Here is a 14,411-nt window from a genome sequence, read left to right as displayed (position 1 = left end):
CCTGGGCAGTGACCTGGGGGCCTGGGCTGTGACCTGAGGGCCTGGGCGGGGGTGTGGCCACACAGGGTACTGCAGGAGGCCAGGAGTGGGTACAGTGGTTGCCCAGGCAGCTCTGAGTGGGGTGGGGCTTCTGCATCAGTCCCCTGGGCTGCAGACACTCAGATGGTCCTTGAAGAGGGCCCTAGGCTGTTCCTTCAGCCCCAGAGGCAGGAGGGCAGGTGGTGACTGCTGGTCTGGATGCTCTGGGAGGTGACCGTGTGTCGGGGTGCTAGCAAGGGCGGGGTGTAGGGCTTGAGCTGCCTGGTGGCTGAGTTCCTCCCAAATGCCCAAGAGCCTGAACTGTCCTGGGAAACAGGGATCAAGGACAGGAGAACACCCAGTGCCCAGGTGGAGGGCCAGTCAGGAGGGGTGCCTGCAAGGCTGCGACAGCTTCCCGGCATGAGGCTTGGACTGCTCTGACTGGGGAGGGATTTCCACCCGCCAGTGTCTCTGACCCCAAAGTCTCTCTGAGGGCCTCCCCCCCGCCCCTCCAGACCTTCCTACGGACACATGGGTGCAGGAGCTGGGGTGACCGGGGCTCCCAGCCTCTAGATCCCTCAGGGCCTGGGGGAGGCGTCCCTGACATCAAGGATCCTGCGGGGCAGACAAGCCCACCACGTGGACATCTGGGGCTCAGCCTGGGGAAGCAACCCTATTCTGGGCCTGTCACTGCCAGGGTCTTACCTCAGACCCTGACCCCGTGGCCATTTCTAGCCACCCGAAGGCCTTTGTTTAAACAGCTTTGTTGAGGTCTAATTGATGCTTAATAAACAGTACGCTTACAATGCCCAGCGAAATACATTTAGGTATTGTCTACACTCCCCAACCAGGCAGGCAGCACCCCCACCCCGTAGTCTGCTTTCTGTCACTAAGGGTAGAATTTTGCATGAATGGAGTACCGGGCGTGCTCCTCTCTGGCTCCTTTCCCTCAGCGTGACCATCTGGGACTTGTGTCTGTTGTCCATATCGATAACTTCCCATTGTTGCCCAGCGGTATTCCATCATGCAGACATGCCACAATGTTCTATGCGTTCACCTGTGGGCGGGCGCTGGGCTGTTTCGGGTTTGGGCTGTCACAGATGAGCACACACAAGCCTGTGTGGACGCGAACCTTCATTTCTTGGATGAACACATAGGAATGGAACGGCTGGGCCATACGTTAAGTGTACCCATAATTTTCTAAGAAACTGCGAAACAGTTTTCCAAGTAGCTGTCCTAGTTTACGTCCCTGCCCGCAGGGAACCAGAGTCCCGCCGTGCTGGTCTTTCCTGTCGGCTGCTCTAACGGGCGGGCCTGTCGCGGTGTCCCTCTGGTTTTAGTTTGTGTCCCCTGATGATTAATGATGCTGAGCATCTTCTCCTGGGCTTATTTGCCTTCTGTCTGTTCTCTCTGGTGACACGAATGCTCAGTCTCTTGCCCATTTTCTCTTGGCACCAGGGCCTTTAGTGATTCTGGTCACCAATTCAATGTGTTGGGCTGGGGGGCGGGTGCCCACACCAAGCAATTCTGCCCTCCTAGTCAACATCACCCGCCCACCAGCGGTCACTCTGCATAAGCAGTGTTGCCTAGTGACACGGGGAGCAGAGAGGGTAACCCAAGCTCAGGGCTGTCCAAAGGGTGTGTTTCCTTCTAGAGACAGGGAGAGTCAGGGGGGAGAGCTTAGGGGAGGGGCTTTGCAGGGGGGGGCACCAGCCTCGTGGGCCTCAGCCTTGCCTCTCCAACTCCAGACTTCCCTAAAGGGCCCAAAGGAGCCACACCCAATGTTGGTGACAGACCTCCCCGGCCTCTTCGGGCTGTGCCCCGGGGTCTCGGGTCGCAGGCAGCTGAGCTGGTTGTGGTCTCTGCTGTGCCTCCTCCTCACAAGGCACAGAGTGTACCCCCAGCTCATTCTGCCTCTCCTTGTGCACTCTGCCACACAGCTGTGCCCTCAGGTCTGAGGAAATGCCGACGGGGGATCCTGGCTCCTCCAAGGCCAGAGAGAGACTTGGCCACAAACACCACCCTGGGTCTGAGCTCCTCAGGGCTCCCTGGTCCCCAACCACCTGGACCTGAATTGCTCAGGGGTGGCCATCCCTGACCTGGCAGAGGAATGACTTGGTGGGGCTGTGAGCCCTGCATGTGCCATGCAGGACTCGGGCAGCCTGAGACCCGGACACGATTCTGGGGCCTCTGCATAGATGCTGCTCCTTGGATCCAGGGCAGGAGCAGGGCCATGCGTGTTCAGCATGCCCACCCTGTTCTTAGCAGGATGGCAGGTGGGGTGCACACTGATGAGGCTGGGACCCACTCTGCCCCTATGGGGGCAGGACCCCGAGCAGGTCACTGTCCAGACCTCAGTCTCCGCATAGGTAACGTGGGGGTGACAAAGCTCCTGCCTTGTGGGGTGCTCTGAGGCCATGACCATGTAACCTGTCCAGCAGCGCATCTCAGGATGAGGCCTGCCGCTCTACTCCTCCAGGGAGTTTGGGACCTGCTGGGGGACTCAGGAAGCTCTAGGACACCAGAGGTCACCTGGACAAACCTGGGTTCACCTGTGCACCTAAGCACTTGTCCATTTGTTCATCTGTGCATCTGAGCACCTGTCCACTAGTTCACTTAAGCGCCTGTTCACTCGTTCACCTGTGCACCTGTCCACTAGTTCACTTGAGCACCCGTTCATTGTGCACCTGTCCACTAGTTCACTTGAGCACCCGTTCATTGTGCACCTGTCCACTAGTTCACTTAGGCACCCGTTCATTGTGCACCCGTCCACTAGTTCACTTGAGCACCCGTTCATTGTGCACCCGTCCACTAGTTCACTTGAGCACCCGTTCATTGTGCACCCGTCCACTAGTTCACTTGAGCACCCGTTCATTGTGCACCTGTCCACTAGTTCACTTGAGCACCCGTTCATTGTGCACCTGTCCACTAGTTCACTTAGGCACCTGTCCATTGTTCACCTGTCCAGCTGAGCACCCATTGTCTCTGCTTCCCCCTCTTAAGTCCTTTCTGTTCTCAGGTCCCATCTGTGGGGAGCCCACCACGGCTCCATTTCTCTGGTCCCAACCACTGACCTCTGCCACACCCCTGGCCCCATCCCAGCATGCCAGGAGAAGGCCTAGGGGGAGTAGATAGTTCTGGGAACATGGACTTGGGTATGGGGAGCCAAGAGTCAGCCGTGTGCTGCCCCGGGGGCTCTGGATGTGTAGGACACGACCCCCGTCTCCTAGACAAAGCAGGCCAGGGCCATGCTCACTGTTCGTAAGAAACACTTGGCCTCTTTGCAGTTTATTTTTCCCATTGGGGAGGAGTCAGCACCCTCAGGAGTCCCCGCTAGTGTGGTAGATGTGGTCTCGATCCTCCTCTGGTCCCCGAAGCACCTGGCGCGACAGCAGCACCTGAGACCGGGGCCCTGCCTCCTCCTGGGCCTCCTCAGGTGGGGGATGGTACAAGCTGTCATAGTCGGGCTCAGGGCCCCTCCTGGGGCTCCGGAGGCCACCCAGGATATCCTTCGTTCCTGCCCGGCCCTTGGTGCCTAGGGACAGATAGATGGAGGTGCAGCCTCAGTTTCCCTCCCAAGGCCTCATCCATCCAAGTCAACTCCAAGGGGCTCCCCTGCTGTGGCCTCTTTCCCCTCGGGGGGTGAGGGGGCGCTTGCCCTCACCTTGCTGCTTTTCCTGGATGGGGGCCAGTGTCAGTGAGAGGAGCAGTCGCATGAGCTGGTCATCTTCCTCCGGAGGCTCCACGGCTCGGGCACCCCAGACCCTGCGAGCGCAGCCGGGTCAGGTCCACATGCACAGCGGGAGGCGGCTCCCCGCCAGAGTCCTCAGAGGCTCCAGTCCATCACCCAACAGCTGCCTCTCCCTCAAGAACTACAGCCAAGCAGCCTCCATGGAACCCAGACCCACGGGCCAGGTGTCCCTACCACGTCCCTGAGCTGCAGGAGTCGAGGGGCGCTAGGAAGTTCGGAGCCTCCCTTGGGGGGTAACCCTGAGGGTGAAGGACGTGAGGAAAAATCCTCCAGGCCAAGACTGAGGTTGCCCTGGCTGCAGCCCAGGGTGCTCCCCAGTGACGGATATGGTACCGGCACTGGGCCACGGGGACCCCGTGAGCTTGGGGAGGACTCCCTCCAATTCCAGTGTCATTGGGAGCCCAGGCCACACAGGCTGGGACTGGCGCTGCATCCTCTGTCCTGGCAGCTAAAATCAGCCAGGATGCCTTGTGGGTGCAGGGAAGGGGCCATAGTTCAGAGGCGGCTCTGTCCATGACCCAGGGACATGGGCAGGAGCCACCTGGAGGCTGCCAGCAGAGCGGGGCCGCTCAGGGGTCAGCCTGGAATGCCCAGGCCCCATTCCCTGCTCATTGCTGACGGATCCTGTGGGCTCCCGTGCTGGCTGGAGTGTTGCCCCCTCCTCAAGGCTGCTGGGCAGTGTTTCCCCTCCACCCTTGATGCCCCAGCTCAGGGAGGGCCCGGGAGGGAGGATAGCAGGGGGCTTGGGCGGAGCTGCCGGGACACTCACACCTCTGTGTGCTGCTCCAGGGCCCTGCCTCTGCCTTTGGTCTTGAAGAGGACCTGGAGAGTGAGGTCACAGGTATGGGCTCAACACGCTCCACCGGGGTCCAGGGTCAAGGACACCCAGGGAGACCCTCTGCCAACTCCAGCCCACCCCCGCCCACCCCTCCCGGGCCCTCTGGGTTCTGGCTGGAGGCCTCGTGATTTCTGGGGACACCAGGGAAGATGGTTGGGGCTACACCTGCACCCCCCACCCTGGCTGGTGGCCTGAGGAAGGGGAGCTACTTCCTCCGAGCCCAGCCCTCCTTGTGGGGCAGTTGGGGACAGGGGTGCAAATGAAACCAGTGACCGCAGTGGAGCATCAGCGCCTGGCAGCTGTGGGGCAGCTGTGCCTGTCCTCCTGTGCCTCTGGCCAGGAAAGGGTGGGCCTCCCTGTTCCCCTGGTCACTCCCAGGTGTACAGGGCTGAGTGGCCTTGTCCCAGGGTTGGGGGAGGACACAGCTCCACGCACAGTCCTGGCCCCGGACACCAGTAATCTGCAAGAAGAGCAGCTGAGGGGCCTGCACGAGGAGGTGCCCAGGCTTCACGGCACAAGTGAGCGCCATCAAGGCCCCTCCATCTGCAGCCACCTGGTGTCATCGAGGCTGGCCCACCAGGCTGCACAGAGGGGCCCGCTCCTCCCATCCTGAGGGTTCCCCCCACGCCCACAGCATCCCCTGGTGCACAGGGACCTGCAGTCACGTTGGTGCCCCGTCTTCTCTGTCCTATTCCAGCTTGCTCCACCACCCCCCCAGCCCCCCCCCCCCCCCCCCCCCCCCGCCTGCTGGCTGGGTCAACAGGGAGAGCCATGGTGGGGCCCGGGTAGAGTAGCCCATACATACCTGGGATACTGAGGCCGTGCCTGCCTCCTGCAGCAGCACAGCCACCAGGATGGTGACCAGGAGGAGCCTGGGGGGGCGGGGGGGGGGGGAGCGAGAGGAGAGTGAGAGGCAGGTACCTCCAGACAGGACGCCGGATGTGCAGCCTGGTGCAGCCAGAGACCTGGGTCCCAGCAGGGAGGCCTGGGACCGGGTCCGCAGGTCATTTTATCTTCTCCTCATCTCACAGACCGGGACACACAGCCACAGAGAGGTGGGACTGCCACAGGCCCACACCTGCTCCCGGGCCCTCAGACCAGGGGCTGCTCCCCACCCTCAGCCGCTGCACCCCACGTTCTGGTCAGATCCCACGCTGCAGGCACCAGCCGCCCACGTGGATCTTCCAGCTTCTGGCGTCTGTCCTGGCTGCTGCACAGGGACACACATGCACCTCTCAGGGGGGCAGAGCAGCTGTGCACGTGGCTCCCTCAGGGCCAGGCCGCACGTCTCTCTGTCCCAGAGCTGTGGTGGATGGTGGTACCATCACCTGGGCTAGAAGCCCAGGAGGAGGCGGGAAGGATGGTGCCTGCTCACAGCCAGCCTGACCTCTGGGGAGGCCGCGGCCCACAAGGGGAGGAGGTCCAGGACCAAGCCCCCACAGGGGGCCTGAGGAGCCATGGCCCAAGGCAGGAGACACAAAGAGACACACAGGATGGAAGGTGACTGATGGGCTCGGCAGCAAAAGGCCCTGGAGGCCTCGTCTAAGACGGTGTCAGGAGGGCAGAGGACAGGAGGCTGACTGGTGCGCCTGTATCTGAGTGTGTGTGCACCTGTGTGTGTTTGCATTATTAAAAAAACAGACAACAGGCCCAGAATGGGTCGCTATACCAAGCCCCACATCGGGAGACGGAGACGAGTTGGTCACAGCTCCACTGTCCCAGAAATGGAACTGGAAACCAGCTGGTCTGGAAGCCCAGGCCCAGCACCAGTGAGGTCACCCGCCTGACCCAACCTGCCAGCCCCTCCAGGAAGTCACCTTGAATGACCACCTGCTTTTGCCAGTGTAACTTCCTTGTTCCGCCACTTTCTGCCTACGAAAGTCTCTCATTTTGTACAGCTCCTCAGAGCTCCTTTCTATCTGCCAGATCAGATGCTGCCCGATTTGAACTGATTTTTGCTCAAGTAAACTCAAAATGTTTCGTGCACTTCAGTTTATCTTGTAACAGTCCATGTGCACACACGGTTCCTCAGGTCCTGGAGAGAAGGTGTCTGTCTCTGCAGCCGGCGGGGTAGGTCCAGGCTGGCCCCAGGCTGGGGGAGGCAGGGGAGCGCAGGGGTCCACAGGGGCCTCGGATCAAAGCTTCCTACACGCTGGCCCGCGGCCCTGGATTCCAGCCACACAGAGACCTTCACTCCTTCTCTGGTGACTCAGTACTTTGGAGTGGGGGTTCCATGCACACCACAAGAGCCAAAGGGCAGAGGCTGAACTGGGAAGCTGTGCACATGTGTCTGGATACCACACCCACCGCCACACTGCCCAGCTATGCCTGGGAAAAGACTTCACAGGACGGGGTGCTGCTGGGCACGGGGAGCGGGACAGCAGTGGGGAGCATAGGGCAGCCTGGCTGTGGGCCCCCCTGTAGGCCCCTCTGCAGGCAGAAAGTTCTGGAAACCGAGGGGTCCCCAAGGCCCCCAAGCCACCAGTGGCCCACCTCTCTACAGGGAGGCATGACCTCTGGTCCAAGCTGGGGGGTCCCAAGGACAGGAAGGCCAGCAGTGAGCTCTGGCTTGGAGGAGGAGGGACTCCCACAGAAGGAGGGGGCCCTCACAGGAGGAGGACAGCCTCCCAGGGTCCAACAGGAGCCCCAGTGCTTCCTGAGCCTCATGCCCCAGCTTCCAGTGTGACGTCCCCTCGGGGCAGCAGCTGCCCCTGTCGCCAGCCCCAGGCTCATCCCGTCTTCTTGACCCCCTTTCCTTTGGGCACTCACAGACCTGCCTCCTTTGAGCCTCCCACCTCCTGCTTGCGGGGGCTCCTGGGTGATTCCCCGCCAGGTCAGGGGACCCCAACGACAGGTACACATTCTTACTCTCTCATGGGAGCCACACGGGTGGGCCTCAGAGCTGGAGCCCAGACACAGACACCACATGGCGACTCGGGAGGGAGAGCCCTGTGCACCCCCAGGGGAGCCGGAGCACTCGTGGGGACCCCAGCCAAACACGGGTCTGTGGACAGAGCCCCCTTCTCCCTCCCCCACTCTCTCTCCCCTGGAGCAGCCAGGGTTGGGGACACAGCAGCCCCGGGGCTGCTCTCTGAGACACATGCCCACACAGCAGGCGGGTTTGGGTGGGGAGTCTGGCCTCGGGAGCACAGCGTTACCTGCTCATGTTGGAAGCGCTTCTCAGTGCAGAGGGTGCTTGGGGGGCCGTAGTTCCAGGTCCAGGCAGCTGGCGCCCAGGAATCTAAACGCCTGGCCTGCACTGCCCTGCCCAGGCCTCTCTGGGTTTTATGGCCCCCATGTGGGCGTGTCCGGACAGAGGTCAGGGGCCAGGTGACTGAGTCCACCCAGCGGGCCCCACCCTACCTGTCTGTCACACCCACAACCTGCCCCTTGACCCGTCTACCACCCACTTCAGCACAGAGCTGACTCAGCTCTACCTCCCCCATCACCCCACACACGCCTGCGCCCACTCCAGGCACCCCGCAACCATTGCAGAGCTCCAGAAGGTGACCCACAGCGCAGGAGCAATTGAGAACAGAGTGCTCAGATGAGCTCCGGAGCCTTGGGGGACAACAGAGGACACGAGTGGCTTTCTTTTGGGGGGCTGCTCCCACCCCAACCCTAGGTCAGTGGGCACAGTAGCTCCACAGGGCAGGCAGCAGGAAGACCAGTGGCTCCGGAAGGAGGGTTTGGAGCCCTGGTGGCCCCCAGCCCTGACTGGGAATGGGTCAGTCGGGGTGAGGGGGCAGGGGGCGGGGCTTTGGCTTCCTTGGTGCCCTTGGCTGACTGCAAGAGGGGGCACGGGCCAGCTCCACACCTGGGTCACCACAAGCCTGGGCACACCTGCAGAAGAGATGGGAGAGGGCCCCACGGAAGTGAAAGCCTGGGCGGCCTCAGAAACTGCCCTGACATCGACAGGGTCCCCAACTGCGGAGAGTGGGCTCCCCAGCCGCACAGAGCTGGCAGAGGGTGGGATCCCCAAGCTGCCTGAGGCGAGCACAGCCTTGACCTGTGCAGACGCTGGTGACCCCTGGGAAGCCAGGCTGACAGCAAGGAGCAGGAGAAGGAAGACTGGGCAGAGATCAGGTCCCCACACCACAAGGGTCCACAGAGTCAGTCCAGGGAAATTGCTGAACAAACAAACCACCACCACTCTCAGGGGAAAAATGTCAGAATCAGACCGTACCATATACAGTCTAAGACATCTAGCTTTGTTTTTTTAATTGACAGTCTTTATTTTTTGAGCAATTTTAGGTTTAGAGAGAAACTAAGCAGAAAGTACAGAGTTCCCACATACCCTCACCCCGAGCCTGCTCCCCTGCGATTAACAGCTTGCGTTAGGTGGCACATCTGTCATAATTGACGGCCAATTAAAAAGTGTTTTCAACCCCAAATTATAAGACAGGCAAAGAAACAGGAAAAGTGTGATCAACATTCAGAGAGAAGCAGGTAATAGAAACTCTCTCTGAGTGGACCCAAGTGTTGGACTTAGTAGACAAAAATTAATGGAAACCATGTGTAAAGAATTAAAGGTAAGTGTGAGGAAATGACTTAAATAAGTAATCTTAATAAACAGAATTTTTAAAAGAATCACATGGAAATTCAGGAACTGAAAAAAACAGTAACTAAAATTTAAAAATTCACTAGCGGGCTTACTAGAAGACGTGTTTAAGTGTGTACTATCTTTACATTAGATCAGCACTCAAAGGAAGATCAATGGAAATTGTCCAATCTGAAGAAAAGAGAAAAAAGAGAACAAAATTGAATAGCATCTCTGAGACCTGTGAGATAACACGTGTCAAGCACACACACACATAGACGTACCACACACACCACACACACAAGCCACATACAGACACATACACACTTACATACACACACCCCTCACACAAACTAGATACACACACGTGTCCACACCACATACACACACCACACACTCTATACACACAAGCCTCATACATTCAAATACACACACCGCACACACGCAAACCGCAAACACACACATACACCCACCACACACACACATGCACAATCCTAGAAGGAGACGAAAGAAAGGGACAGAAAAAAATATTCCCATAAATAATGGCTAAAACCATTCCAAATCTGTAGCATTTGTTTCCAGATCCAATAAGCTCAGTGAGCCCCAAGTAGGATAAAACAAAGACATATGATAGTTAAACTGTTGAAACCCAACAATAAAGAGAAAATCCTGAAAGTAACAAGAGAAAATCTAGTCTGCTGCGCAGAGCACCAGCAACGCGGTCAACAGCTGACTTCTTCTGGGGAGCGCCGGAGGCCGGCAGGAAATGTGTGAGCAGTGACATCAGTCTTCACAACAAGAGCGAGGGGGGGCGAGAACACTCCTGCCACGAGGCCAGTGTCACCCTGATTCCAGAGGCAGACAAAGCCATTGAGATGAAGAGAAAACCACAGACTAGTATTCCTCACGAGCACTGACACGAAAATCCTCAACAAAATAGTACCTAAATCCAGCAACACATAAGGAGGAATTTATCCCAGGAATGCAGAGTTGGTTTAATATTCAAAAAATGAATTAATATACTATGCTATACTGATGGAAAGAAGGACAAAGACACACGACCACGATATTAGGAAATTCTTACATATTGAGGTGTATGGGGAAGCCATCCTGGTTTGCACTTGATTTGACCTGAATTTTATTTGAAACTAAGATGCCTGACTTACAGCCTGTCAGACATACAGACATACATGGTACATCTGCTTCAGCCGTTGCCCTAAAGGAAAGAATGTGCTCCTCGAAGAGGAGAATCGACGCCTCCCTTCTCACAGTGCCAGTGCTCTCTGAAAACGTCTCCCTTCCCACAATGCCAGGGGCATGTTGACCCGCTGTGCACATGTTAATCCGTAACAAACAGCTCCTTGAACCCTTGAAGGAATGGACCCCTGTCATCCTTGATGTATGTATCTTTGTTTTGAAATGGTATATAACTGTGCTAAAAATTTTAAGGAGCACACTTTTCCCTTGGAAGTCTGCCACTTCTGGGCTACAGTCCTCAGTTTGGCTCAAATAGAACTCTCTTCTTCTCTTTATTATAGAATGATTATTGATTATTGTATGGACAGCCATTTTAATTGACATGGAAAAAGAATCTGACGAAATTCAATATTTATGATAAAAACGTTCAACAAACTAGGAATGGAAGGGAACTTCATAAACTTGGTGAAAAGGCATGAACCAAAACCTGCAGCAAACATCGTACCTGATGTTGAAAGACTGAGCGTTCTCTCTTTGAGGCTGGGGCTGAAAGGGGCATCTCCTCTCACCACTGCTATTCAACATCATACTGGAGAGTCCAGCCAGGGCAACAAGGCAAGAAATAAAGAAAACGATGCTTGAGTTGGAATGGAAAAGTAAAGCTGTCTTTATTTGCAGGTGACATGATCCCGTTCTTGGAAAGTTCTAAGGAACCAAAAAGAAATTACCAGAGATAATAAAGGAGTTGAACAAGATCTCAGGATATAAGATCAACATACAAAAATCAGTTGTTTCTATATACTAACAATGAACAATTTGAAATGAAACTCAGAAAAAAATTTCATACATAATAGCATTGAAAATAATAAAATACCTAGGGACAAATTTAACAAAAGAAGCACAAGACATGCTGAGAAAAATTACAGAAGACCTAAATAAATGGAGAACTATTCCACGTTCATGGATTGTAAGACTCAATTTTGTTAAGATAGTAATTCTCCCAAAATTGACTTGTAGATTCAATGCAATTCCTACCAAATTCCTATCAGGATTCTTTGTGGAACTCGAGAAGCTGATCCTAAAATTTATAAGAAATGAAAAGAACTCAGAAAAGCCAAAACAATTTTCTAAAAGAAGAGCAAAATTGGAAGACATACACTACCCCATTTCGAAACTTGCTATAAAGCCACAGTGAAAAAGGATATGCCGTAGGCACAATGATTGAGACATAGATCAGTGAAATGGAATTAAGAGCCAGAAATAAACCCACACATATACGGATAACTGATTTTTGGCAAAGATGTCAAGACAATTCAATATGGAAACGTTAGTGTTTTCAACAAAAGGTGCTGAAACAGTTGGATACCATATGTAAAAAAAAGGGCTTAGACCTATAACTTATATGGTACATGAAAGTTAACTCAAAATGCATCATAGGGGGCCGGCCCCGTGGCAGAGTGGTTAAGTTTGCACACTCTGCTGTGGTGGCCCAGGGTTTCACTGGTTTGGATCCTGGGCACGGACATGGCACTTGCCAGGCCACGCTGAGGTGGCATCCCACATGCCACAACTAGAAGGACTCACAACTAAAGTATACAACTATGCACTGGGGGGATTTGGGGAGAAAAAGCAGAAAGAAGAAAAAAGGAAGACTGGCAACAGTTGTTAGCTCAGGTGCCAATCTTAAAAAAAAAATGCATCATAGACTTAAACATAAAAGTTAAAATTATAAAACCTCTGGAAGAAAAAAATGAGAAAATTTTCACAGCCCTGGGTTAGGCAAAGAGTTCTTAAATACAACACCAAAAGCATGATACATAAGAACCAGCCCTGATGGCCCAGCGGTTAAGTTCGGCACGCTCCTCTTCAGCAGCCCAGGTTTGGTTACCGAGCACAGATCCACACCACTCATCTGTCAGTAGCCATGCTGTGGCGGTGGCTTACACAGAAGAACCAGAAGAACATGCAACTATATACAACCATGTACTTGTCGGGGGAGGGCAGGAAGGGAAAAAAAAAGCATGATAGATAAAAAAAATTTTTGGATACATTGGACTTCATCAAAATTACAAACTTTTGCACTTCAAAACACACCATCAAGAGAGTGAAAGGATAAGTCACAGACTGGAAGAGACTTTTGCAAATCACATATCTTATAAAGGACTTGTGTCCAGAACATACAAAGAGTTCTTACAACTCAATAATAAGACAAGAACTCAACTGAAAAATGTTCAGAACCTTTGAACAGACATTTCACCAAAGATATACAAGTGGCTAATAAACCCACCAAGAGATGCTTAGTTAGCATCATTAGCTATTAGGGATGCAGAGTCAAACCACAGTGAGATATCACTACACATCCACCAGGCCAGATGGTGGGCAGAACTGTTCCCCCCAGAACTCCTATGTTGGTGTCCTAACCCCCGTACCTCAGAATGTGACTGCATTTGGAGATAAGATCTTTAAAGAGATAAATAAGTTAAAATGAGGTCACATGGGTGCGCCCTAATCAATTCTGACTAGTGTCTTTATAAGAATAGGAGATTAGGACACAGACACACACAGAGGCACGACCATGTGAAGACACAGGGAGAAGACGGCCATCCACATGCCAAGGAGAGAGGCCTCAGAGGAGACCAACGCTGCTGACGCCTGACGTCAGGCTTCTAGGCTTCAGAACTGTGAAGAGACACATCCCTGTTGTTTAAGCCTGTGGTGGTCTGTCATGGCGGCCCTAGCAGACTAGCACAGACGGCCACGATAAAAAAGAGAGACAACAACAAGTGTTGATGAGGATGTCAAGAAACTGAGCGCTCACACACATTGCTGCTGGGAAGGTAAAATGATGCAGCCACTTTGGGAAAAAGTTTAGCATTTTCTTAAAAAGTTAAATGTAATCTACCATCCAACCTAGCAATTCCACTCCTAGGTACCTACCCAAGAGAAATGCAAGCTGTGTCCACACAAAGACCTGTACAAGAGTGTTCGTAGCAACCTTGTCAACAACACACAAAACTGGAAACAGTCCAGATGCCCGTCAGTGGGTGAATGGATAAAACAGGGCATACGCACGCTGTGGGACACTATTCAACAGCAAAAAGGGATGAACCCCTGACACATGCTGCTGTCATTGCTGTTCTCCACCAGCTGAGAGACCAAGATATGGAACCCTGACCCCAGCCAGGCTGAGCCTGGAAGGTCACGTCCACCACGGCACTCACTCACTCAGCAAATGCCTGCTGAGCACCTTCTCTGTGCTGGGCACTGTGCAGGCACTGTGCACAGGACCAAGAATGACAGGCTTGCCCCAGGAGCATTAGACACTGAGCCTGGAGGAGGCCCTCCCCTGGGTGGGAGGGGGCCAAACGAGCTGTGCATGAACCCAGCTGCCCAAACGCGGCGAGATGGAAAGTCCGAGCAGGCGACCAAGGTCGTGTCCCAGAGCCTGGACATCCCCAGGCCAAAGAGCAGCCAGCGCTCAGCTGGCCAGGCTGTCTGCCCCCACCATCCCCACAATGAGGTGGTGAGTGTGTGTGAGGTGTGCACAATGTGTGAGGGGTGTGTCTGTGAGGTGTGTGAGGTGTGCCTGTGAGAAGCATATGTGTATATGCGAAGTGTATGCATATACGAGGTGTGTGTGTGAAGTGTGTGTGTGTATGTGAGGGGTGTGTGCGTGAGGGGTATGTGTATATGAGGTGTGTGTGAGAGGTATGTGTATGAGATGTATGCATATGTGAGAGGTGTGTGTGACAAGGTATAGGTGAGAGGGGGTGTGTGTGTGAGGTGTATGTGTGTGACAAGGGTGTGTCTGTGTGAGGTATGTGTGTGTGCTGTGTGTGCATATGTGAGGTGTGTGTGAGGTATGTGTGTCAGGTGTATGCATATGTAGGGTGTGTGTGAGGTGTATGCATATGTGAAGTGTGTCTGTGTGAGGTATGTGTGTGTGCTGTGTGTGCATATGTGAGGTGTGTGTGAGGTATGTGTGTCAGGTGTATGCATACACCTCACACACACCCTACATATGCATACACCTGACACACATACCTCACACACACCTCACATATGCA

At 54.5% G+C, this 14,411-nt stretch overlaps 2 protein-coding genes across 7 annotated transcripts in view; one reads left to right on the top strand and one right to left on the bottom strand.

Annotated features, from left to right (window-relative positions):
* The window catches only part of FUOM (fucose mutarotase), an 11,978-nt gene extending 5,380 nt beyond the window's left edge, over nt 1-6,598 (top strand). For 2 of the 5 annotated variants that reach the window (XM_046652054.1, XM_046652055.1), the window contains 2 exons: nt 4,559-4,610; nt 5,639-6,598. In XM_046652054.1, the coding sequence (XP_046508010.1) occupies nt 4,559-4,610; nt 5,639-6,111 (525 nt within the window). In that variant the 3' untranslated portion in view covers nt 6,112-6,598. The remainder of the gene's footprint in view (nt 1-4,558; nt 4,611-5,638) is intronic. The other 3 variants (XM_046652059.1, XM_046652057.1, XM_046652058.1) reach the window with 3 other exon arrangements.
* Nucleotides 7-7,874, bottom strand: PRAP1 (proline rich acidic protein 1). 2 transcript variants are annotated; one of them, XR_006887378.1, is made up of 6 exons: nt 7,766-7,874; nt 5,413-5,479; nt 4,539-4,591; nt 3,683-3,783; nt 2,979-3,553; nt 7-2,900 (listed from the first exon to the last, which is right to left on the bottom strand). XR_006887378.1 is itself a non-coding variant. In XM_046652065.1 (5 exons), the coding sequence occupies exons 1-5, from the start codon at nt 7,771-7,773 to the stop codon at nt 3,339-3,341; spliced, it is 444 nt and encodes a 147-aa protein (XP_046508021.1). In that variant the 5' UTR covers nt 7,774-7,874; the 3' UTR covers nt 7-3,338. The 2 variants fall into 2 exon arrangements, 1 of the variants encoding a protein (XP_046508021.1); XM_046652065.1 differs by having other exon boundaries at nt 7-3,553.
* Between the last annotated feature and the right edge of the window lie 6,537 nt (nt 7,875-14,411).

Source organism: Equus quagga, chromosome 2 (genome assembly GCF_021613505.1).
Source record: "Equus quagga isolate Etosha38 chromosome 2, UCLA_HA_Equagga_1.0, whole genome shotgun sequence".
In the NCBI taxonomy this organism is placed as follows: Eukaryota; Metazoa; Chordata; class Mammalia; order Perissodactyla; family Equidae; genus Equus; species Equus quagga.
Note: the sequence above shows the minus strand (reverse complement) of the source record. Positions and strands in the feature narration are given on the sequence as shown.

What these genes read in the sequence shown, in the direction of transcription:
- PRAP1 (XM_046652065.1), bottom strand. An exon ending in GCACGGCCTCAGTATCCCAG is followed by an intron (nt 4,592 to 5,412) that starts GTATGTATGGGC and finishes CTCACTCTCCAG; the next exon opens with GTCCTCTTCAAGACCAAAGG. An exon ending in CATCCAGGAAAAGCAGCAAG is followed by an intron (nt 3,554 to 3,682) that starts GTGAGGGCAAGC and finishes ATCTGTCCCTAG; the next exon opens with GCACCAAGGGCCGGGCAGGA.